At 37.2% G+C, this 26,985-nt stretch overlaps 1 protein-coding gene across 2 annotated transcripts in view; it reads left to right on the top strand.

Annotated features, from left to right (window-relative positions):
* Positions 1 to 26,985, top strand: part of NR5A2 (nuclear receptor subfamily 5 group A member 2) — a gene marked incomplete at both ends in the record, with an annotated part of 84,057 nt that overhangs the window by 45,080 nt on the left and 11,992 nt on the right. For both annotated transcript variants that reach the window (XM_079536466.1, XM_079536465.1), the window contains 2 exons: positions 4,923 to 5,042; positions 15,462 to 15,609. In XM_079536466.1, coding sequence (XP_079392592.1) covers positions 4,923 to 5,042; positions 15,462 to 15,609 — 268 coding nt within the window. The remainder of the gene's footprint in view (positions 1 to 4,922; positions 5,043 to 15,461; positions 15,610 to 26,985) is intronic.

Genomic DNA, 26,985 nt, shown 5'->3' with positions numbered 1-26,985 from the left:
CTTCCATACCACCAAAATCCAGTTCAGACATTGCGGGCCAACTTAATAAAATAGAAGGCATTACTTTCGGAGCAACCCTTGTAGATGCAGGGAGGCTTGTGTGTTGTGTTTTTTGGTGGTGGTGGGTGGCTGTGACAATGACCATTTATCTTCCAATTGTAATGTGAGAAAAATGCTCAAAGTAATCCAAACAGCACAAAGATAACTCCAAATTCTGACATGTTTTTTTTTCCTTGCTGTAATCATAGTTGAATAGGATTTTCTTATAAGAAAAAAGGATTGAAATAGGATACCATCATGTACTAAAGCAATTAGAAAGCTACTCCTTGCTCCACCTTAATATTCTTACTTCTTGAGCGTGGATAGTAGACATATCCATTTTCATCTCTGCTCGTGACAACTGCCATCCTCTGTTTGTCTGACACAAAGTACTTGCTCCTTCTTTGCCCCAGCAGTTTCACTTACTCTCACACAATCCCTTTAATTCTGTATGATATCCAACATCATCATCTTCACCTTCATGGTTTTACCCGACGTCCAACTTCCCTCATGTCCTCTCACTGCACAACACCCTTTCCTTTACAACCTCCTCCTAAGTACTCTCCTTGCTTCCTCTGTTATCCAGTCACTGTTTTACAAGTAAGACATCTTACTCCTTTCACAATCTTAACATTATTATTCTTTCATCCCACACTATCTTTGAGTCACACACTTCCTCCTTAGCTTCCTTCACATCTTTCCTTAAAAACCATTTTTTCAGCAACAACTTCCAGTTACACTGTCCCTGACGATGAGAGTCATCATCTGAATGCCACTGGCCAGACAGGACCTAAATTTAACCATCTGAGCACAGTATTCACTCTTGTTTTTGCTTGAGGCTACATAGTTGTCAAACGGACATATCATTTGACAACTTGCTTAGGTGAGACATGGGTTACATTATGCTTATGTCAATAGTTTGTTATGGCAGGGAGCAGCTGCAGATCTGGGGAGAGTTCTTGTAGTAGCCAGTTGTTGGCCATATGATGCTCAATTTTTATTTATAAGCATTCTCAGTAGTTGTTTCAAAGGGCACTTTGTTATTGCTGTTAATTGATAACAGTCTCAAAAATCTCCACAAACCAAAAAAGCTTGAAATTTAGTCACCAGTACAAGCTTTTGGGCTTGCTTCTAACTGAATACATACTATGAACAAAACCAACGTTGATTACTGAAGCTAATGACTGGAGCTAAGACATCGTGGTCACAGAATCTTACCCTTTCTTCTCCTCACTATGGAGGAGGACTAGCATGCTTCGGCTTCAGAGTCACAGAAACTGAAGTCCACAAGGTGCTTTTTCTGCAAAGTACTTCCTTTTCAGGATTCACTCTGCACTTTATCCAAAGCTTAAGCCTCATTGGCTTCAAGATCATTTTAAGATATGCATTTGTTGTGGCCAAGCGCTAATTTTTTGTTTTGTCAGACAATGTATGCTTATGCACAAGTGTGCCACAGAAACACAAAGGCATCTGCGCTCTGGATAACGTTACACACTTCCTAAAGATTGCCAGCTAATCCTAGCATAAGGTGTGCTATGTTACCACATTTACTCAGTGGTTTGTGTTGTTTTCTATTTTATATCCAGTATCTGTTAGCAGAGGTATGTGGTTTTCCTCATCTATACTCCTTCCAGAAGTAGGCTGTAATTGCTCTTCCATTTTATTAATTTGCGACCCTCCTCAAAGCCATCTCTGTTTCTTCCTAGAACAAACTGGGAAGCATTTTGCTGCCCTGCCAGCTTTCTTAAAATGGCAAAAGCAGCTGGATCTAATCGTTTCCTGAAGCCAACACTGTGTTTTGGATGTGTATTTTGCTTTTTATGATATCCATTTTATAGGCTTTCACTGGTTAAATTGCAGTGAATACAGAGAGACAGATTTTCTGAACTACTAGCAGATGTTCGCTGTTGCTAGTTTTATGAGTCTTGTAGAACAGCAGGAACAGGCTATGTGCAAAACATTTTTTTGTGATTTTGCCATCTCACACTGTTCTCACAGCACTGGCTCAGTAATGACATGATAAAGCTTGGGAGGTAGGCTTTGATTGCAGACTAGCTGCTGTTGGGGCCTTCAGAAAGCCAGACCTGTAAAGTGCAGTTTGTTTTCAAAAGTTGCTGCCTGTGGCTGAGACAGATGGGTTAGCTAGAAATATGTCATTTATAATACAATCAAATGCTTGACCTCTTATTCAGGTATTCGTTGTTATGACGTGGATGTTCAGTGTTTAAACTGTCTCACAGCTTGTTTTGTTCAGATGTAAGCTGTGGTAGCTTTATCTGAAATGCTAATTTAGGATCAAATGTTGGCATTATGTATTTGAATTTTGTAACACTTTGTTATACACAGGAGAGAATGATCATGAACACACAAAAACCAAGAAAACCAAGAGTACTAAAATCCGTAAATTTTAAACAATTCCTTCTAAAAATGCTTCACTTCAAATCTGGCACACATTCTGGTGGTGAGTGTTTCACTGGGAGAATTCAGAAGACCACACCTGAGCTAAAAAGTCACTTGGTTGTAATGGCTTTCTAGTCAAAGACATGTTGCAGGCAGGGGAATAGATACCTTTTAATACAGAATCAGCCTTGCTCTGCAGTCTGAACAGAAATGAATTATCACAGGCACAGACAGCATACAGATAGAGCAAGGCTGAGTTTGTGATAGCACAAGCTTTACTCTGACTTAGTAATATATCCATCTACAGAGTCCACACCTTCTGTCCTCCGTCTCTGCTGCCCATGCCTATGTGGCTTATAGGTGTTATCTGGGATTACATGTATTAACTGTGACTGTAGGCAGAACAGCAATTATGTTCAAAGATTATGCTCAAAACCTCAAAGTAAAACTTTTGAAATACCAAAATTGAGAGTGTTTTATCCCATACTAATTCAGCCTTTCTTGTACCTATGCACTACTATCTCTACTACAACAAAAATGCTGATTGAAAAAAACAGGAATAGGACAGACAATCTTAACACAAGCATTAAATAATTCTGTAGTGATTAATTTTTGCAACCTTATATGTTATTTTGGCAACATTTAAAAATAATTTCCTTTGTTCTCTTTCCTTTTTGGAATACCAAAAGAAAAACAAAACAAAACAAAAAGAGAAAAATAAACAGAAAATGCTATCAACATAGAAAACACAGTGGAGAGAATGAAGCATTTCCCAGCAGGGATACCTGCTGCAGTCGTGGAGAAGGTCCTAGCGAAGGCTGTGGGGGAGAAAAGGCTGTGTTGCACACAGGTGCTTCTACATTGGCTTCATGCTGATCTGTTCCCTTTCTCTCCTGATTTCATTTCTTTGCACAGTCCAACGAGGGGGAATAATTTGATACAGAAATCTAAGGGAGAAAAAACGGGACCAGAACAGTTGGGAGACAATTGTGACAGGGGAGAAGGTTAGTTGAAAAATGTGGGAGGCAAAGAGAGAAGGGAACGTCTAAGATACTGAAGTTTGAGCCATATGGCAAGTGATTGGAAATGAGGACAAAATACTAGTTAACTTTCATAGGTGACACTTGGAAAATCCATTAGTTATAAACATTACCCCTTTCTCTACCACATAACTAGAAAACAAGTATTAAATGATAAAACGCAAAAATTCATTGTACAAATGATTACCAAATTTGAAAATGCCTATTGCAGTATTTAATTCAGCTTGTGCAAGTCTGCTCTTCATACACAATTTCCTGGGCATTATCATAGCTCCAAATCAATCAAAATAAGAACCCCTGGAAGACTATGTTAATAGAACTGTCTCCGAGAAACTTAATGCAAGTGTCCACTGCAAATACTCTCTGCTAATTTCTTTTTTATTTCTCCTATTTTATATCATTTTAAATCTGTTCAGCAGTTACTACCAATGCAGGCTCTTAAAGTCCTTTGAACAACATAGATGCTATTGCCACATCCACCCTAGCCACTCAATTGTATCAAAATTAACGTATGCATCCTTTAACCCTTCTAAAACTGTCTGAAGTCAAAGGCTTTATTTTTTTCTTAGGGAGGAAGTCAGTAAGCACTGCAAGAACAAATCCAGACAATACTGTTGTTTACTCTGACTTACAGTTTTTCCCCATGTTCCTGCAAATTTTAATCAATTTTCAGTTTTTTAGGTGAATGAAACTGGATCTAGTTATCTAGTTGCAATTACAGTCAGTTTAGTGAGAGCCTTTATTGTCCAATATCCTGCGCATCCTAAATAGCATTATACCAAAAACTTCATACAGGCTGCTTGTACAGAATGCCCAGAATGCTCCTGCTGTCCGCAAGTGCAGGCAGTGGTATGTCTGTCACTGCCTTGTGTACATCTCTTTTGTGCCCTGCTGAAGACACCCAGCTCATGTTTATGTTTTATTTTTTCATACTTACGCAGCCATTCTTACCAAGAATGTTTACTTGTTTTTTTTTTTTTTTTTTCACTTTTTCCATTTGAAAGGGACTTGGCTCTGACTCAGGCTTGTTGCAGCATTAGTGGTCTTGAACCAGCAGAGTTTCTCTGTTTACAAAAGCTGAGATTCAATGATGAACCCAATGATGGGAAGGTTCACATTAGCATTGGATATGCTATTTTTCTGTTTTACCAAAAACAATGTAATGCTGCTACAAGCATTTCAGAACTATCTTATTCTACTATTATTACTTTGCATAACATAATCAACTTAAATATTCTATGCCTTTTACAGATAATGATTTCAGCAGTGTTGTGTTTATTCAGCTGAGAATAGCAGCTTTGTGAACAAATAATTTTTGATAGCATTTCTGTTCTCGTGACTATCCTGATATTTGAAGGAGGAGGCATGGTAGCCAGCTTTCAGACTCTGTAGTGTGATGCAGGACTCATTTCCAGTGTAACGCCACCAATGTCTGCTTTACAGGTTGATGACCAAATGAAGTTGCTTCAGAACTGCTGGAGTGAACTCTTAATTCTAGATCACATTTACCGGCAAGTGGTACACGGGAAAGAAGGCTCCATCCTTCTGGTTACCGGGCAACAAGTGAGTATGTGGGCTCAGAGAAGTATTGATGGCTTTTTAATAATCATTTTCAAAATAGCAGGAGTTTAACTAGGTCAGAAGCACTTCTGTATTCTCAGACATTCTCCACAAATAATGTAGCTAAAATGACTTGTGCACTCAGTTCTTGGTCTGTTGATTATAGTTAAACTTATAAAAGCAGATATAATCATAAGCACTTTGCTTTTCAAATATACTTGTATACCTCAATGATTGAAAAACAGCAGATGAGAAGTGTTTCTCAAGGATTTATATTCTTGGAGCTAAAATGGTTTGTTTCTGACAGCAACAACAAGACATCCCAAACTCTGTGCTTCAGGTCTAAGCAATTTATTTTCCCTTCAGAATAATGGTTTACTCAAAAGAATCACTAACTGGATCAGAAACCTAGATAACTTGCAGCTACTGCCTCAAAAATGCCTTGCTTTTAGAGAAGTATGCGCTTGTGTGAGAGACTGGGGAGCTGAGACACCTAAAACCAGGAAAATAATTCAGACCATAGGATATGCACACAGATATTGTCTCAGGAGCTGTCTTGGGGAACATGCACTCCAGTTTCTGCACAGCTTTCCAACAGCTAATTTTGTTTAGATGTCAAATGCTTGGGTTACCCAAAACGCAAGAGCCATAATGTGGGCAAATACCAGGAAAACTGTGAGAAAAATTGAATGAAATAGGAAGTTTTTATTCATCCATACTCTCCAAAGCACAAAGAAGACAATAAAGAACCTTATTCCTAAGATTCTTCTTTCTGAAAAAAAAATCTCAGTATCAAAGAGAAATGCATGTGTGTGTGATATTCCTGATTCAAAGTGAAAACCAATGATAGTCCACTGCTATTTAAGGAACTGCAAAATGAACTGCCTAGATGCATACACACATGGGAAAGAGTTCCCTTTTCTAACTATACAGATTCTCCATTTGTGCCTGTGTGCTCAGGAATCTGCTTATAGCTTTAGTGACAATTCTAACACTGTAGCCATTTCTTAATGCTAAGAAGTGTTTATAAAAATCATTATAAACACTTCTTAGCATTAAGAAATGGCTAAGGAAATGACTGCATTCATGACTAAAAGATGTACAGTAGAAGGGGAAAATGATCCACTTGTACAGGAAAAGTAGTGGGAAAATTCTATAGAATTGGCTCCTGCACCTTTGTGGAAAGTCCCTAAAACCTCGATGAAATAAAGTGGTAGTCTTTATTTATATGAGAAGAAATTAGTTGCATCATTCCTGATACATATCAATGCTACTGAATAAAATCACTGATTCTATTTATTTGCATTTCACAATCTGCAAAGCAGAAAGAATTACGCTGGCAACTATTTCATTTACAACACAGGGTTCTTGTGTGATTCCTCTGTTGTTAATCCATAAGCACATAGACTAATTTCTGTTACTGAATAAACTGCTAAATTAATGCCTCCTTTGTTATGTGATGAGCTAGCTTTTAAAGGTGCCGAGTGCATAAATTCCACAGAAACTGTTGAAAACATTTACATTCCTTTACGTTCTTGCCACTGCCACCATTTTTCCACAGTAACAGTTCTTATCTGGATTAGCCACTTTTATCTTTATTTGCAGAAAAAAAGCAGCTGTACATGTTCTCATAGCAAAGCATAGCATTTTACTGCTGTTGGACAGCAGCATGCTAATTAAATGCACTGCTTAGAAATCATCACCTGGTTTTGGAAGCTGTATATTTCCAACTAAATTAAACCTGGGTAAATTGAACAGATTACATCGATTTTTGCCCCAAGTTTGTCAAGTAAGTTTAATGCATCCTCCTTTTAACATAGTTTGGCTTTTCTATGCCAACATTTGTCACTTGAAACTGATGCAAGCACCCCTGAGTTTTCCATCCTCTGTGCATTCCTCTTCTCAATTAGGCTGTTGGGGAGCAGGGAGCCATATTATCAGAATACTAAACCAGACCCTTTCCTTCCAGCAAGTTTTTTCAGCATATGACTCTCTTCCTCCCTAAGCTCTGCTGCGAAGCAGAGAGTTTTAGGAGACCCAGTTAGCAAAGACTGATGCAAAGGTGGCACCGAGTACCTCAGTCCAGTCTGTGTTCACTAATACTAAATCACCAGCCAACTCCAGCAACAGTTCTACATTTTCCTTGTTCTTCTTCTACTAGTGATTTGACATCCTGCACAAGTCTCGGCTTTAGCTGATTTAAACAGACTAGTTTAAAATCTTCCTTACATACTCAGACAGTGCTTCCATATTTTTTGTTCTGAGCCATTTCCAGCTTTCACCTGCTGCGTACTACTGCCTTTTGGCAGTGTAGCTCAGTACTGAATTTCCTGTTAAGCCAATCTGATTCACTACGACTACTTCTGAACATCAGAATGGACCATCCTGGCAGCATCAAGTTGGTCTGTTGTCATTCTGAGGCACAAGTCTAGTTCAAATGTGCTTATGACCGGGGAATTATGACCAATGCTCTCCACTACTTAACTGTAAAATAATTCTGGAAAACCACAGTTCTAGACCATGGCATTACCAGTATTTGCTGCTTCACTAAATGCTACATACTTGCTGGCTGCTGCCCCAATACTTTCAGTTCCTCCAGTAGGAGGAAGGAAATAAACATTACAGAAATTAATTGATTCAAGTGTGGAAAGCACTCTGACACCTCTGATGAAAAGTGCTGTATATGTTTTTACTTACAGCTACCAGCAGAGCACTATGAGCAAAATTACAGTCAATCACCTTGTTTTCAAATATATTAACTTTAAACTGAGGTCCGGAGCTAGATAGCCTATTTTATTACCTGAGAGATCATAATTATCACCACAAGTTACCAAATTGGAGACCCTAGAAGCCTCATTCCTTGCTTACCTTAATATATTCCTCCATAAAAGTTACTCATAAACACAGTCCTTTTTACAGTCACAGTCAAGAGAGAAGCTGTCAGGGGGGAGCTTACCACCACTTAATTAGAGCATACCTGCTCTCTCCACTCAGAGTGCACAGCCTCTGCTCCTCAGATATAAAAGTCAAACTTAATCTAGCTCTCCAGGGCCGTACCATTTTTTGTTCAATCCTAGGTATCTAAAATGGGCTAGTAGTTAGAAGCACACTCGATAATTTTCAAACACATCAGCTCACACCTGTTACCCTAGGGCATTCTTATCACATTACCATACACGTGCGTTTCCCTCAAGCCACTGGCTTATGAGTTTTTCCCAGTGTCAATCCACTAGTCCTACTTTGATTGCAAAAAAAAAAGCACAGTCAGCAACAAAGAAGTGAACAATGTCCCTTGCACAAAAAGGCTGTGGTTTACTTTATTTTGTTATTTATTTGGTTCGAGTTTCATAAATGAACCTCTTTTGTGTGCATGTGTGTCACGAAAGCACTTTTTTCATATCATTACAATTCCTCAGCAGTTCCTCAGAAACAAGTTCCTCCCTGTGCTGCACACTTCATTTTCTGCACTAACTACTGCCCCTTAGCAGCAGTAATTACCATTTCAAAAGGAAATAAAGTAGCACAAATGCATTTCATAATAGAAAACAGCCAAGGAGTGATTTGCAATGTGGTAGTTAATTGTAAATCATTGCCAATATGCTCTCCATCCGTAAAGTTTAGTTGGCTTGCCATGTGCCTTGTAATTTTAACAGACAATTTGTAATTATAGAAATTTAATGCACCCAACTTGAGCACTTTATTTTTGCATCTTCTGCTCCAACAATACATAGTCAATTTCCAAGATCCAGCACACACAGGATAGACACTGAAGTTCTGTACAGAATGTCACTGCTCTTGCGTTTTCAGGCAGCATTCAACACACAACACATCAATTGTAGGATCAGCTCATTTTGTTCATACCTCCACTCCTCAGTGTTGCCAAACCTTCTGTTTGCTGAGTTTGGTCAAAGTGTTTCAGATTCAAAAGTGTGTCTAAGAATATGCCTAAATCTGATACTTTTTGAGACTGTTCAAACTACTGATTAATTTACGTACATCAAACATATATATCCTCTCACCCGGACTTATATTCTAAGACAACACCTGAGGAGAGCATGAGGAATAACCAAGATCTCAACAGCATTTTGTTTTGAAGCAAATCATAATCTAAATTCAAGTTAGATCAGAATTTTGTGGCTTGAACTTCCACTGAAAAGGGGTGCTCTGTAGCTCTTTCAGCTGTACCTTACTGAAAGGTCTTGAGGTATCACAAAGGGGCTTTGCCTGGGGAATTTTCTGTGGCAATGCCATTTTTGTTAGACTTACCACTTGCAGAGAAGGCTTCTAACTCCCCTGATGTACATGAATTCATTGGCTTCATCTGCTTGTCTAGGTGACCAACTTGCCTTACTGCTGAAAAGGTTCTCAGGAAATAGCTTCATTTTCAGATTGTAGGCTGCAGATGATTGTTTCACAAATAAGGATGACCCTTGCAGAAGCTATTGTACAGGTTTGAGAAAGAACATGCCTGTGAAAAATCTGGTCTCTATTCACATTTGCTTTGCTATTGAACCTGTTGTAGCACTGAGGTATTAAGGATAGAATTCTAAATCCAGTTCAAAGACAGAAGCAATACATCTATCTGTCTCAACTATCCATAGCCTACCGAAGCAGCGATACTTTTGGGATCCAATGTAAATGCAACCAGTCTTCTGGACCAATGGGAAAGTGTTCAACTTAGTAGAGAAGAGGTTCATATAAATGTGTAAGACAGAAAAATGAAATCAAAAGAGTTAAAAGTCCCTGAAGAAATAGACTGAACTAGCACAGTCCTAGTGATGCTGCCCAAACATTTACAAAAAATTTCCATTGATGGACTGTCTTCCAATATTGTACATTCAGCAGTGGTTGCATATCACCTCTTCTATACATAAGAAACACAAAGACCATTGCAACACTGAAGCAAAGAAATGGATTCTACTGTACTCTAGTTCAGTTATATTTTAACATCTTCATATTAATAACAGTTTGAAGAATGGACTACCACAATTACTAAAGTAGGAAAATGTAATGTAACTGGCTAAAATAGCTCTCTAAATGAAACTTTAAAATATTTTTATCATCATGCCTTTTATGACATAAATATTTCTACTATAAATGAATTTATTTATGATCAACAACTGGGCACAGAGTTTTTCCAATCTTGATGTACTAGTCTTCTTTGAAACTAAGTTAGACATACTTGGCAATACTTTAGAGTGTTACCATTTGCATATTATAACTAATTAGCAAGCACAATAACATCATCCTAGGGGAAAGGCCCACTGGCAACTTAATTCATTATCTTCTATTATTGTATATCATGTTAAAATGACAAGCATCTTACACTGTGTAAGTCATCACAATTTTAATTAATATATCCAAAACTAATATGAGCATTTGCTGATTTTGTCTGTGCTGAATCCTCCTTGATTTTTCTGTAGGCACCTCTCCTGTGTGTTTTTCTACATACATTTGCTTTAAAACGTAACATGAACATTTTTAAAATATAATTAATGAAAGTATTAATAATATGAAAATATTTAATGAATTTAATAATCACCACAATTGCCAGCAAAATATATATTCTCTCCTACCTCAGGAAATAGGGAAAGTAATTAAGATTGTGATAGTAAATTAGCTTGCTTGGTACATACTATGCCTAATGCCTTTTTCTGGGAGAAATGCTCACCCACCCACATAGCCAGACACTAGAGCCAACTCAAAGGCTTCAGGGCTTTCAGAGCAGGTTGCTACCCATGGATGGGAGCAGTGTCACAGTCCACACAGCCAGCAGCAGGCTCTGCTACCAGAGTAGCACAGAGCAGAGCAGTGAGGAAGAGGATGGTCATTTTGCTGCACCCAGGTGCTTGCTGCCAAAACCACAGTGAGCTAACTTACTTGTGAGAAAAACAATCTGCTGTATCAGTCATTTCCATCTCTTAACTGCTCTGATTATCAGTTGAGAAATTTGTGTGACACCTGACTTTCTAAAAGTTCCTGAACTGTAGGTACTTTACCAAGATATATTACTTTTAAGAAGAATTGTCATGAACGCTCAGCACTGGCCTAACTTGCTTCCACTGTCATTTAAGGCATTTGGACTTTTAAGTCACTTTGAACTGGATCAAAAAAAGGGACTTAGAAAAAATACTTAGCATGGCCATATCTCTCTGCAGTCCCATTTAGCTATATGATCCTCTTTACTATCAGCTTTTTTTTTTTTTTTTCAGAGCTGTTAGTATTTCTGTATTCTCTCTTGCAAAGCCTGCTGCCTCATCCACCCAGCCGTTACCTCTGCAAGCCGGGAAGGCCAGCAAACTCAGAGGTAGCTGTGAGAAGTAGCTATCAGAAATGGTGAAAAGAAGGGTATTACATGCCTGTTGAAATGAATTGAGCACAATTTTCTATTTGGAATATAAAACTGGAAGTTCTCCCCCAGATCTCTCTTTCTGCCCAATATTCTTGATCAGAACATGTCTACAAGATGTATGAGGCTTACCTGAGGCTACTTGATCTTTCTGACTTTCAACAGATGCCCCAACTGCCAGGATACACTAATATATTCCATGCACTCTTTGGACTAGAGATTTGACCCTGGACTTCTCACATCTCAGTTGACTGCTGAAAAATTCCCAGTCTGGCACTTTTGATGCCTTAGATAATCCAGTCCACAGATATTAAAAGAGCTGTTGCATGAGCTGGACACACAGATACTTTCCACTGCCATGACTGGAGTAGTCCTGGCCATGCCTAGAGCCAGTTTGACTCTCTAAGTGGAAGACAGACCAGCAAGGACTTTAAGCAAAGTTAGATAGCAGCAGAGTGGAGGTTTCTAGTACCTAATTTTAGATTTAAGCACATCAGTTAGCAAACGGTACTACAGCACACCTGCAGTATAGCACATACAGTGATATCCACACTAACCCTAAACAACTAAGTGTAAGTACCAGAATGGCAAGAACAAGTGGCAGCATAAATTATACAGTGCTGTTCTGTTGGCACTGCTTTGGTACTGAGCTAACCCAGTTAAATCTCGATCATTACTTCTTTATCATTACTATATTCACCATGCAAGATAGCACAGAGTACTGGTACATGAGGAATTTACACCTCCAGTCATCTGTGCAGCCATAACTTTATGCCATTTGCTTTATTTCTAAACTAGGTGATATGAAAGCATCACTGAAGCTTCTGTTTTCAAAAATACCAGCTAACTTGTCACCATCAATATCAACTAAACTGTGCAGTAATAGTAATTGGGAAGCCATTTGTTGATTTGATTTACCAAGTGGAATTTGTCATACAGTGTTAAGTAAATATTAAGATGTCAGTATGCAAGTAAGCATTCTGCTCAAGAACTAGGCTCTTTTTGTCTTTTAAAAGCATGTTTAATCATGAACTGAAAGGTGAAAGATTTAATACACCTTTTAATATTGCTTTCTGCATACAGAGCCAAACAAGCAAGATAGTATACTCTTTAATGTGACCAATTTTTTTCCAAAAAGACATTAACTGAGGCTTTTTCATGCACAGTTGATTTTCTATAAACTGATTGACACCTTTGGGGGTCGTCTTTCCACTGACTTATAATTTTGCTCACTCTTGAAAAAAGCCTCCTGCACACCCAGTATTCTCTAGTTAAAGCCGAAAATTCAACTCATCATATTTACACAATAAAAAAAAATCCATTCTGCATTGTTTTTAATTGCAAATCCTACACAAGGGACCAATTCTCCTGCTTAGGAGGCAGCCCTGTGCCTTCTACTAGAGAACCAACTGCAGTCAATTATGGTAATGAAATGTCAATAAATATAAAAATTTAATACAGCCTGCTCATGGTGAGTGGCAGATGAGGACTTGCCTCCCAGACAAATTTGCTGGTGTTGCAAATATTAAATGCACCTGAAAGAGTAGCAGGTTGTGTGAGAGCTCTCCAGTAGAGGGATGGTGGGAGATCCAGACATCTACTGGGCTTTTCCATTACGGCATAATTGCTGCACTAAAGCCACTGATATTCTTGACATCCAGACATCTTAACATCTTATTATGAATTGAAAGGTATATTTCCCCCTCAAACTGGAACCTCAGTGAGGGATTTCGAGCTTTCTTCCTCCACATAACAAAGAATTAACATTGCAAAAGGGAAATTAAGTTGAGAATGAGTTGATATTTGTATGTGACCAGTTTCTCAATAGGAAGTAGTTGAATCATATCACCATATTAAACTGCTCTATGAATAAAAAGCATTTGGGCACTTTACTACTTATTTGTTACTATTTAAGTAAACATATATCCTTATCTATAAAGAAATATGTAAATAAATTTATGTATGTGGAGAGGGGGAGAGAAAGAGAGAGAGAGAGAGAGAGAACAGACAAAGTAGAAAGCAGTTTTTGAAAGACAGTTTGTCTAGGAGTCACAAAGACTGGATCCTAGTTTTGTCACAGATTTCTTTGGACAAGAATAAACAATTTAATGTCACCACTTCAGTGTTCCCAAGTATAAAAGACAGCAATAAAAACTATCTCATAGGATATTTAAGCATTATCCATTGGCTTCACTGAGACATAAGCACAACACTAAATGCTCTGCAGTGCTATTTTTAACATCCATGCCAAAAGAGTAACTTCATTTTTCTTGTACAGTTGCTTCCAATCAATGTCTTGGGAGCATTAAGTATATATAAATAAAATGTCTTATTAAAGTCTGTAACCTATTGATTACATAAAGGTCATCTCTAGGAGAGGTTAGTTTTAGACCTTTTCAATCATTCATCTTATCTTTCCTGGCTGAAATTTTGACAGGTTTAAGTCCTAGAGTTTTCTTCTTGCTTTATAGCTGTTTATGATTGAGCGAAATAATTTAATACTTTTAAAATAAAGAAAGAATATGTTTCAAAAGACAGTATCCATAGCACTTACTTAGAAAGTATAAATTCTAAGGGATCAGTGCCTGGAAAAACAAAATTTTCAGTACTGTTCTATTTCTTTTGGTGGTATCTGTTCCTTCTTCATTAAGTACTTTATTTTGAGAGACCTTAAAGACTGGATTAGTGCACTGACATCTTTAAACACACTGTTAACCTACAGTGTGCACTTACCATTAGACTTTGCCTTAGTTTAAAGCCGGGCTTCTCCAACATGTGGTTATATGAAGTATGGTTGTCAATTCCCCTGTTGCTGTGCAGGCCCCTAAGAGACTAAAGCTCTGCAAATATTAGAATAGCCAGGCAAGAAAGGCATTTTGAAAACACCTAGCACATCATAGCTGCTGCGCTTTGTCTCTAGATCATGGCATTCCCTGAGGCCACAGAGCCTAAGTATGTCTCAGCTTTCATCATCCCATAACAAATTCCACAGAAGTTAGCAGTGACCATTCTCAGAGTGGCAGTGGCTGGTGCAGCCATTTGAATGGATGCATCCCCTTAATGACACTAGCATTTCCATAAGAATGTTTTAGTATACACAGTGGTGAGGTTAACTGATTTCAAGAATTGCAGTTGAGTATATCAGCTAGGAAGGGTTTTAAGCACCCTTGGCTAATAAACACTGCCATTTTAAAATAGAGTGCATTCATTGAAGCTTTCTGTTGGTCCTCTACATACAAGAGACGTTTAGAACAGCTTGTGGAGAGGCCAGTCTCTCTGAGAAGGAAAGGGCAGCATGACAAGGACAGCAGACCTCCCCTGCAGTCACACTCCTTACTGTGCTGCAGATGAAGGGGCTTCATGCACCACGGTGACTGCCTGGGACTGTGTCTGTGCAGCTGGCCTGTGCCACACACCTGCCCACTCCTCCTCTCATAGCAGAGAAGGAACTGCTAGAAAAAGTCCCTTGGAGCCACCTCCAGAAAGTGCCAGGATTTTGTGTAGCTAAAGAGAACAGAAACTACCCTCACAATACCTCCACTTCCTGTGGGAATACACCAACATTTCAGGGCTTGAATAGAGGTTTCTGGCCAAGTTACGGGCACCAGATTATTTCCCACGAATAACTTTATATCCCTCAGAACTAATATGCCTCGTGTGGCGGCAAAGCCCAACTTCATCAGTCTCTCTCTGCAAGATCATACAGTTACAATGAGAACAAGAGACACCAAGTGTATAAGACAAACTAATAAGGGACATAGCTCCCAGTGTCATAAGCAATAGTCATATATAAAGCCTCGAACACAAGCTAATACAGACAAACCAGCATTCACAGAGATGTGACATACCATTAAGATGTATGGTTTAATAATAATTCCAATATATACTGTTGTGCTAAAATGGGTTTGTATATGAAATCATCCTGACTTGATAACATCATTAAATTGAGAGTGATTCATTCATCCAGGAGTATCCTAGCTACTTGTGACTATGTGACTACTTGAAATATTCTAAAGTGGTTCTGTGGGCACAGACAGATATATTTCACAGAAATACGTACTTCTCTTTTGCAGGTAGATTATTCCGTAATAGCATCACAAGCTGGAGCCACCCTCAACAACCTTATGAGCCACGCACAAGAACTAGTAGCAAAGCTTCGTTCCCTGCAGTTTGATCTACGAGAATTTGTATGTCTCAAATTCCTGGTGCTGTTTAGTTTAGGTAAGTAAATTCTACTTTTCATGCTTACATTATTCCTTACTTATTACTGCTGCATTGTTTCTTTTTTCCCTAAAAGTGCTGAATATATTTTGCTTTAATTATTGTTTCCTGAAAAACAAATATGATTTCAAAATATATTTTATGAGGTCCACAGTAAACAGATGATCATCTTTTAATTATAACTTGCAGGACAATTAAATGGAAAGATTAAAAGTGGGTTTTGATTGAAGTGGTTTCTAAAACCTACAGAATTTAGTAGAGTATTACAAGCTTACTCTACATACTCTCTGAATATTCCTGAACAAAGATAGCATTTTATAATAAATTCCAGAGGACAGAGGAAAATATAGATTGGTATATTTTTATGATATTTGTTTATATAAAGCAGATGATTTGGAGATATGATTAAAATATTCTTTTTAAAGGAACTTTGGGTAAGTATAAACAGTCTTGTTTGCATATGGTTGTCACACTGTAACACATAAATCAGGAAGATAACTCATGGTCTTTAAAAAGTGAAAGGAACTCTTGAAGCACAGATTAATGATAATAGCTTTATGACAAATCTAGGTAGGAAATAACCTTTAAAGGGAAGATTGTTTTGCACTAGCAGAGAGGACGCAGAGGAAAGATACCTATGCAAGACAAATTAGTTAAACCGGTGCCCTTCAATGAATCAGTCAAGAAAAATCACCAACGCCAGGAATAAAAAAGGGGCTTAGGGGGATGGATTCCTATTGACTTCATAGGAACAGATTTTTCTCTTGTCTTCTGTTTCAGGTTTGCACATTGTTGACTTAATAGAACTGGTCTAAATAAACTTTGGCTAAGTGACTTTCTTATTTACAGTTACTTTTTATTTACAAGCAGTTGAAAAGAGAGACTTAAAAACATAAATAAGGTCAGATCCAGCAATTTCTCCATAGCCAAAATTATGGTTTTACTCAGAAGTTGTTTGTCTACAAAGAGAGTGAACAGTTGAGCCAAGCACAACAATGAAAGAAATACCAGCAGTGCTGACATTTAATGATCTTTTTCTTTAATTACCCTTTTTTTTTTAAAGCTTCTCTGTGAAGGAATAAAATTCTACAAACAAATTATTAAAATACAAAAATACAATTGCAGATAAACCGAGAGAAGTAAGACAATTTTGCATACGCTGTGAAAACTCAATTACTCTCTGAAATATGTCCTTCTGTGTGGTATTTATAGTGTTTGAATCTGTTATGGAAAGTTTAGATGAAGCTCTCTCAAAACACAAATAGCATTTTTCTCTGATTTACGCTACAATAAAAAGAGCTACTTCTCCTGCTAATGGAAGCCTTGCAGTCATATTGCTTCTTTATAGAAACAATGTAGCAAAAAAAGTGCCAGCACTTTCCCAACTATCAATTCACATAACTCAATTAGATAAAAGTCAAAATTAGATGTTATTCTGTAAATAGTAAAATACTATGATGTTGCCACTTGACCCAAATAGCGAAGGCATATATTTGTAAAGAACGATGACGAAACTGAAACAAAATACACACATAACTTTTCCAGCTAACTACCTAAGTTTATGCCCAAAAGTATGAATGAGTTGTCTGGATGAAGTTGAGTGAGTCAGGTTTTTTAAGACACTAAAGTACCCTGCAATGCTGGTAAGCATTCAGCAGAGTTATAAAAACTAGCTAAGCAGCAAATTCAGTGGAAAAAATTGGGAGTAATTACTGTATCTAAGTACTGAGATGCATTCGATGCATATCTTTGTTTCTTAAGGGATCTTAACAGAAAACTGAACTTAATGCTGAAAACACATTATTAATCAAAACAATATTTCAAGAGTCTGAGCTGACTTTCATTGAAAATCTGACTCTGTAACGTTTAATGGAATAAGAAGCATATCAAGAAATACCAACCTTCCTCATTTCTGAGGATGTCCCCTCCGTGGTGTAAATATATACTATTATACTCTTGCTTCCGTGTTAGCACAGACTCAATAATCCACAACATTCATTTACTGAGAAGAAACCATTTGGCTTTTTATAATCACAGTTACAAAGCTACCTTGAAAAGCTGTCTGTTATTCTTGACTATACCTTATTGTCTGTATCTTCGTAGGACGGCCATTTCCTTGAGGGCAAATAACACCGTCTCTTTTTTTTCCCCTAACATTTCAGAAGTGACAGTAGACATTTCAGAAGGCTGAGTAAACTAACAGTAAAATAACATTCAAAACTCATAGTGTATACAAAAATTTTTAAAATTACAATTTAATCGTATCAGTCTTGCTTGCTAGTGTTTAAATGAGAGAGGTAAATTGTTCATTATATATTTGCCAGAGGTTCCGAAGGATTTACATAAGAAAATGCTTTTGATTGCTGGTAGTGTAAAGATGCTGTGGAAGCTTAGACAGGTGTATATTTATCGCAACCTTTGTAGCCAGCAGCGCACAACTCTTTCTGCAGCCATATGAGTGGCACATCCAGGCACCGGAGATCTACTCCTTTCTCCAGCCACCTGTCCCATCTAAGCAACCTTGCCAAGTACATAATGATACAGCTGAAGAAACCAAAACATTTTGGTACCTTGTGTTTTTAGATGGTGTGACCTCTCTTTAGTTTAGCCTACCTAGAATTAATACATTTAGAATTAGCTAACTTTTAAATTTCCCCTACTGATTATAAAAAAAACATTTTACCTCTCCGTACTTAAAAAATTCTCCTTCCATACCAACATATCTTCATACTTCAGTGACTGTCTGTCCGTCCTCAGTGGCTTCTCTTGCTATCAGTCCACTCACTGCCAGGCCCTGGAGAGGAATAAGAGATATATTCTCCTGTTAATTCCAACAGAGGAAGGGAGGCAAGCTGGTAGACTCCAAATCAAAATTTAAGTGTTACACTCAATTTTTTTCCACAATCTTAAGATATTCAAAACAAATATTCAGTAGCTCAAGAGAGACATAAATAAAAATTGGATTTTTTTTTCTTTCTTTCTTTTTTTTTTTTTACTTAGTTGCATTTGAGAGGCTTCTTTCAAGGAAGGTGAACCAAGCAATTCAACAATAGTCATTGTACAGTTGATGGAAACATATTGAGCAGGCACATAGTAATAAACTGGAAAACAAGAAAGGAATCTTTGAGAGACTTGGGTGCTAAGACTACTTTTCCCATTTGCTCTGCAGGCTTTACATTTCTTATTTCATGTCCAAAAAACAGAAAGGGCATATGTGAGAAAGCTGATTATCAGATAGGTGTGCAAGTCTTTACCAAACTTCCCAATAAATAGAAATTAACATAACTGTCTTTCTAAAAGCTAGCCAAGTTGTCAATAATGCAATTTCTTTACCCACAGTAATACAACTAATTTTTCTATAGCATATAGCCAATAGTATATAGCCAATATAGTCCACAGTACACATCATCAAAAATTGCTAGCTTAAATCAACATATGTTGCAGACAGGAAAAGCAATTGAGTCTGTTTATCTCTGAATTACCACTAATGAATCTGACAGCAGCTTGGAAACTCCTTTTCTATTGTGACAGAGTTAGAAATTTCTTCTATTTTATTCTATTCATTCTAATTATTTATTTCAACGTTGAATTCTCTAATACTGGGGAAGAAATAGATTGCCATGACTCACTGTAGTGAAATCTTGGCTTCACTAAAGTCAAATAGAATTTCTCACTGATTTTACCAGAGCGAAAATGCACCTCAATGTTTCTTTAATTTTCCTCCTATCACAAAATAAAGTTCAGATCAACTTTTCAACCACTCAATTTGATTTAAGTGATTTAAAAAAAAAAAAAAATTGTGAACCAAACAACTGTCTATAATACAGGTTACTTTTTATTATCTTCTGATGTAACAAATCTCTTTTCATTTCACAATTCAGTAACATTACAAACTGTTCAATTAAACTGAAATCAGCCACTGTTCACTTTTTCCCAAAACTTCCCATTTGTCCTGCTTGTTTTTATTATCTGAACTCAGCAAGGATGATTTGTCAAGCCTTCCATCAAAGCAGTTTATAAAGTGGAATGCCAATAGGAAGAAAGTTAGACATCATTTGACCCATGTCCAAGCACTTGTCTGCCTGGAGCTAAATGCTAGAGTAGGCAGCAACTTACTGGTACTGCTCTCTTATCACTGTCAGGGCACAGATAAATGTACTTCATTTAAGAAATGAAGGTTTTATCAATAGGCAAATAATTGCAGAGCCACTATCGATCTCACATCTCACTTAATGTGAGTCAAGAGGGACCTGTGGACCTGTAGAAATGGTAAACATTTACTTGCTATGGATGGCAAATAAAAGAAAGAAAGGGAGAAAAAAACCCAAAAAACTCAATTTTCAAGCAAACCACAGCAGTTACTTAACAGTACAGCAAAGATCCACTCTGACTAGGCAATACTCCATACCCATTTCTTTTGGGTAAGAAGAATATTAGCAAATATTTCCATGCTTTCAGTCTCCCTACAGCTCGAGGGTAGAGATGGGAGGAGAGTAGATTTCAGTACTGGGCTCCACTGCAGGCAATTTTGGAAAAACACCCCTTCCTGTTAGGATCCTCACGTAGATTAAACACAGTGAATGAGAAGCTTCCTGTGAACACACAGGAGTAGTTGCACAGAGCCTGCCTGTGCTTAGTTTCATTTTGCGCCATTAAATCAAATCAACACAGTTACGAAAAACCCTGGAGCTGGAAAAAAAAAAACCAACAAACTTAAATCAGCTATTGCACTTTTTAGTATATTTTATATAACATCGTTGGTCTATCAGATGTACAGACTTCCACTTCCATGGCTCGTATTGACGGTTTAATTTGCAGTCTGATGTATGCAGATCAAAAATTTAGTGTATAAGCATCAACTGGAAGTAAAATAACAAGGGATACTGATTACATGTTGGTGGTATTGATGACACTTAGGGGCACAGAAACAAAATGAACGACAAAGAAATAAAGGAGCTATTGAGGCAGAAGGTCTTGTCAGACCAGAATGGGCCTGAAAAATGAAACAGGAAATACAAATGGAGAATTATACATGAAAGAATTCATGCAGGGTTATAGACCTTTAAATATAATGGCACAACTTAAGACATTTTTGCATATTTTGATTTTTTTTGCAGCCTGCCTAATAATCCCACTATACTTTCAACAGCTGCAGATGTGCCTTTTACACTTTCTAGTTAAAGAAACTGCACCAACTTTTCAAAGCTCAGTCCAGAAAAAAAATGGGAACATAACTAAAAAAAGAGAATTAGTCAAAATATCTTCTTCTATTCTCCCATCACTTGCAAATTTTGGTATCAGAACTAAATAAAGTTAGCAGGTGATCAGCTCAAAATGCAACCACATATTCTTCAAGACAGCAGATATAGAGAATGCTGTAGTTTTTGTGCTAAGAGTCACTCGGAGAAATTACTGGAAAGAAAATCCACTGAAAACTATGAAATACAGAGGACTGTTAGTTCTGTTTGTAACCTCTAGCAGCTGGAACCTCAGCAGCTGCTGTTGGTAGGGATCATTCCATGTTTTCTTCTTACACTGTTCCCTAGGACATCTGTTCCTGGTTACTGTCAAAGATCAGATCACGATTTAGATGAGCTATAGTGCCATAGTATGGCTATTCTCATGCTCTTACAAGATAAGCGTAAGTCATTTATAAATTTCAGGGTCAAAGATTTCCCTTCTGTAAATTGGCCTACTATTTCTTCAGCAAGATAACAAAAATTACCAGAAAACAATACTTTGTCTTCAGTAGCACTTTCAGTGCAAGATCTGAAGTGGGTGCTCTGAACATGCAAAGTGTACCATAACAAAGGCTGCCCTGACAAGCCAGTACAAGTCCATGGTGGAGCACTCATCCACGAACAGAACGGTACTCACTGAGTCTCTTCTTAATTCCTCTAACAGAAAACACTTAAATCTTGAAGAGTGTCTTAAAGCCCTGAGACAGCTCTGAAGCCAAAATGCTCACTTTACCAGTTTATTCTTTTCATAGTTTGTAAATATACAAATGTTTTCACAATCGATTGCATACATATGTAATCAACAGCATGTACTTATAGTTGTGTCATTATTATGAGATGGTTTTATTAAATCCATTGGCAGTTTTTTAATATTCATCCAAAGTTCACTGAAGCGCACTTCTAAGACAGTACCTGGCGAACAGGCAGTCAAGGTGTTCTGTACAATCAGCATTCAGCCATGTCCTTCAAGCTCCCCCACATCACATCTGAATTTAGAAAAATAGTTTCCGCACACTTATTAAATTCAGGCTCATATCACAGAATCACAGAATCACAGAATGGCCTGGGTTGGAAGGGACCTCAAGGATCATGAATCTCCAACTCCCCTGCCACATGCAGGGCCAAAATCCTAATATATCCTAATATATCCTATCATATCTATCTACAATAGTATATGAGAATAATGTTGGCAAAGAAACTTTTTCCTAAATTTTATGTAATCATTTGGAATTAAGGAAGGATAAATTAGTATTCAGGAGATGTGACTTCAATATTTATGCCATTGAGATTTGGCAGAAGCAAATAATGGTACATAAAGCTGATGCTTGTCTTAATTAAATGCAGTGTAATAGGTGTTGAGGCTTTTTTTTCCCCTTAGTGAAGAGAGCAGTTTAGCAATGACCAGATATAACTCATTCTGAAGTTCAAAGTTTAAAATTAATCAATATGTATTTATAACAAGGGAGGGACTGAATATAATTTATTGCTAGCTGAAAACTGGCTAATAGATAAAGACAAGATTTATTTTAGTACATTTTTCCACATACTAGTTTCTGACAAAATATTTGCTCTCTTTGATTCTTAATTATTTTTTGCTGTACTAACAGTATTTCAAATAGAAGACTTATTGAAGGAATTCCCCAGCCACAGAAAGGCTGGGAGAGACACCGGAGAACTTAAAATGAGACATCTACCAAGGAGGATCCTTTCACTGTGAAAAGCTCATTGTTCAAAGTAAAACTCTTAGTAGTATAACATTTCCTAATTTTCTGGTGAGGGACAGTCTATATTCCTTTAAAGTTTGTGATGCACATATGCAATGATAACTAGGTTTTAACTGGAACAGAATATAAAGTTGAGAGGCACAATTCCAACACATCTACAGCCCAGGGTCACTTTTCTTAAATGTCACAGTAAAAGCTTTGAGAGTGAATACGAAGTAGGTAGATCAAGAGTGCTGGGGAGAGCTCCAATTCAGCATGAGTCAGAGCGGAGAAAGCAGAAGGGCACTTAGCCTGGAAAGGGTGCGGGTGAGACAGGGATGGCATTGTAGGGCAAGCCAGAGGCAGGAAGTGACCTCATGATGCTGGATGGCTGATGATAAATATGGAAGGAACAGCTACAGGACCTTGACAGTGAATACAGTGAATACAATTTTTGTCTGATGTAGCAGAGGAAAAGGGAGGATGCAAAGATAGCAAAGCAGTGAGATTGGAAGGGAGTCTTGAAAATGGTGTTTCCCAAGGTCAAAGGAAGAAACGTTGTGGTAACTGAGACATAATACGATGAGGCTAATGCTATTTGTTAAGAATTAAACCCAGCAAACAATGGCTTCTGTTCATAGTCCACGGAAGTCTATAAAAACACATTTACAGGTTCAGCTATGTTATATTAGTTTGGGATTAATTATATTAGAAATAGGCCTACTTAAAGGTCAACATTACTGTCTTTTGGGTGATCTCATCTATAGATAAAATGGAGGCTCTGTTTCTAGAAATCAAGATGAATTATTTAGATTATTTTGACATAACTGGATTGAAAATTATAGACTTAATGTACAAACCATCTAAATGGAGATGTTCGACTTGAATTGAACAAAATGATGAAGGAGATATTGATGACGACTATAAAGGTCCTTTCTTGTATCCACATCAGCGAAAGCAAATTTCATAGGCAAGAAGTTCAAATTCATCATGAGTCTCGCAATTTCACTGTTTTTACAAGCTCTACCCAATCTTCCAAGTTATAATGCAATTCTATATGGACTCTCACTGCTGTATGTCCCACGTTAATGACAGAAACTAAGGATGACTGTTTCATTAGAGATTATGTGCGTCAGTAGAACAGTTAAATATCCAGTCTAGCCCTGAAATATTTAATTTGTCTCTGATTTTTTGGTAAAGCAGCCTGTCCTCCTTTCTATTCTGCAAGTAGAAGAGCTATTCCACTTTTCTACTTTAATCCTCTGGGAAAGAATGAAAGAGAATAAACAAAGATCATTTTAGGATCAGCTCATGAAGGACTTACTCCGTTCACAGAGCCAGCATACGGAAATACAGAAATCAATCCTCTTGTTTATGGTTGTTTCTGACTCCATTACAGACTATAGAGCTCAGAAGAATTTTATATGATATCTGAGTTACTTTATCTGGTAAATGAATACTAGAGATATCTTTGTAAAAAGTGGTGAAATCCAGAGATACTATGTAAGATACAACCTAATGAAAACAGCTTTGTTTAAATAAGCTAAAGACCAAAGGCAATAGTTAAATCAACCTGATTTAAAGTACGTAGAATACATTTTGAGCAAGTTTGATATTTTCCTTTGGAAATAACATTACAGGAGTTCCTTGCTCTATTTTCATGCTAGCATCTGAAACTGCAAAAACAATATTTTCAGAAGTGAATTGTAGCATTGTGTGCAACATGCAGGACAAAGTGGATTTCCTTTTGCTGTGTTATTTCTTTGTTTTTACTGAATTCTTTAGAGAAACAAAAGCAAAGACATCTTCCCTTCTCTTTATCTATCAAAATCTGTAGCACAGTCGAACAATTAAAAATCAGTCCCTGAAAGTTCTTAGAGACGCTAAATGATGATGAATGGAGTGAAGACTCTGATAAACAGACCTTTGCTCCTGAGAACACTTTTTCATGGAGCTGACAGGTTTTAGTTCAGCCTCCCATGCAGGTTTCAAACATAGCGCAGGAAGGATGAAAGAAGTCATGGCAGCAGCTATATTGCAGATATCTTTCTTGATGAAATGTCTGGTCAATTATTCTTGTGAATAAAATACAGATTACATATATATAGATAAATAGTGGGGTTATTTATTTGAGTTATGAACTAAACCAGTATTTATTAAATATAAGTTTTCAGTAATTCTTCTCAGCCTTGGATGCCAAAGTCATAAATGATAAACTTCTTGCAGAATTTTCAGAAATAGCCTTCTATTTTGTGGTTGATCAAAGTTTTTTTTTGCTTGTTTTTTTTTTATAAATTACATTAAATTATAGATATATATAAATAAATATATATATATATATAATATATATAACAATAAAATAATTAAAAAATATAATAATATATATATAATAAAATTTAATCACTTCTGATTTATCCTGATTTTATTTCACAAAATGCAATGAACATGATCATTACTGGTTTACATTATCTGGTTGTCTGCCAGTTGCAAGCCATGGAAAAAAAGATTTGAGCAAGTGCATTTCCTTTTCCTTTTTTTTTTTTTTTTTAATAAATAAAATGCATATATTAGAAGGTTTTGAAATAACAAAAGCATTAGATGCTTGAGAGAAAATTAGGTCATTTATTTGTTAAATACAAATCTCACAAGTAATTAGAAACATGAGTATCAAGCAGTATTTGCATTCTGTGCAGCTGCCTTTCTGTGCAGACAGTGAGGATTTCAGAATAACCCAATTGGTGTGCACTTTTACACTTTGTAATATGTCCATAGAATACTAGCAAGAATGGCTCAAACAGTTCCTACAAGTAGGAAAAATCACTTGCAAATAACTCAGAAGCACACTCGTGTCCACTTTGGAAATACTTTTGGAATTTCTGTCCCACCTTCAATACACATTGTGGATGTTTAAGATACAAGCTTGAATGTATTTTACATGGAACAAATATACTGTTATATAAAATTTTCAGCTGGTATTGGCATAAGCACTTAATATCAGTGATTACTTTTGTTAGACAAGGCTCCCAGAATCACTTACTGAGTATATTTAAATGTGAGAATATTTAAATATCTAAATAAACAAATGAATATTTAATTTAAATATATATTTTCCATTTGGACATATACTTAAATGCTTCACTGAAGGAGGAACATGCTAAAGGAATGCAATGGCAAAATTCACTTGACTGTTTTTGTAACAGACCACTTATGAAATACTTTCTATACCACAAGGCACAGCCCACAGATTAGGAACTGCTTCTCACTTATTTCTATTGCAGAGACTCTTACCTGAAAGGCTGTTTGCTACTGTCAGTCATTCATTGGAGACACACTGCAGACACCTGCCCCACTCCCCTGTTCTTCTCTTATCCCTTTGATGCCTATGACAGCTTAGACACTGGAAGGGAAGGGAAACAAAAGCAGTGGTTGTCTATAACTGAGGAAAAAGACCCCAAACGCTGCAAAGAAACACTGAAAAATAGGTTTGGGAAAAAATACACAGAAGCCAGGAGAAGGAAAGAATTGCAAAAGTGGTGGGAGAAGAGAAGAAGAGAATAAGATACTTGAGCAGAACAAGAACCAAGAAGGGGGAAAAAGACAGGAAGGAAAGAGAAACCATGGAACTGTGATCAAAGCCAAGTGAGAGAGGGAGAGGGAGGAAACAGTGGCAAACAGGAAAGAAACAAACTTTACAGGTCAGCCTTGAACACAGCTGTGATCATGAATTGGGATCAGAAGGGGACTGTGCAGAAACACTAATTCCCAAGCTCACGGCTTGGAGCATGTCCCACTGACTTATGTTGGCAGGAAATGGGAGTGAAAACTGCAGCTCCTCAGGCTCTTGCAAAGCCACTATTGAGGCTGGATGAACTTCATAGAGCACAGGTTCTCCCTGTTACTCTGAGCTTTTGCAGAGCCATCAAGCATGGGGCAAACTGAAAAACATAACATAAGCCTAAAAACAGTCTACATGGCTTCCAAAAGTTTAGTCTGCACACAGCCATTTTTTTAATGAAATTTTAAGTATTCACTATATAAGATTATTCAAGAATTAATAAAGAAAATCCTACATTTAGAATCATCCCCAGTAGATGAACATTTTAAATACATTGTACAAGGCATCTGCTTGCCAGGTGAAGGCAATTCTCAGGAAGGAGATGAATTTCAGCATCAGAACAGGGAATTACACTACAACAGCATCTTTCCCCTCTGCCAACAGCAAAGATTGTAAGAGATCAGCAAACTGCTCAGGATGAGACAATGTTATCCTGTCATCCAGTGGGGAAAATCCATATCCCAGAACATCTGAGGCAGACTGTTCTTCATGCTCAGCCTGAGGCAGGCTGAATGGGTAGGTTGAGAAAGTCATTTCCTTTTGTCTACAAGCATCTCTCCAGGGAAACGTTTGGTGCCAGAGAATGGAGAAACTGGCA

The sequence above is a fragment of the Tetrao urogallus genome (genome assembly GCF_951394365.1).
Source record: "Tetrao urogallus genome assembly, chromosome: 5".
Taxonomy (NCBI): Eukaryota; Metazoa; Chordata; class Aves; order Galliformes; family Phasianidae; genus Tetrao; species Tetrao urogallus.
The sequence above is the reverse complement of the archived record's forward strand: the minus strand, read 5'-3'. Positions and strand labels throughout refer to the sequence as shown.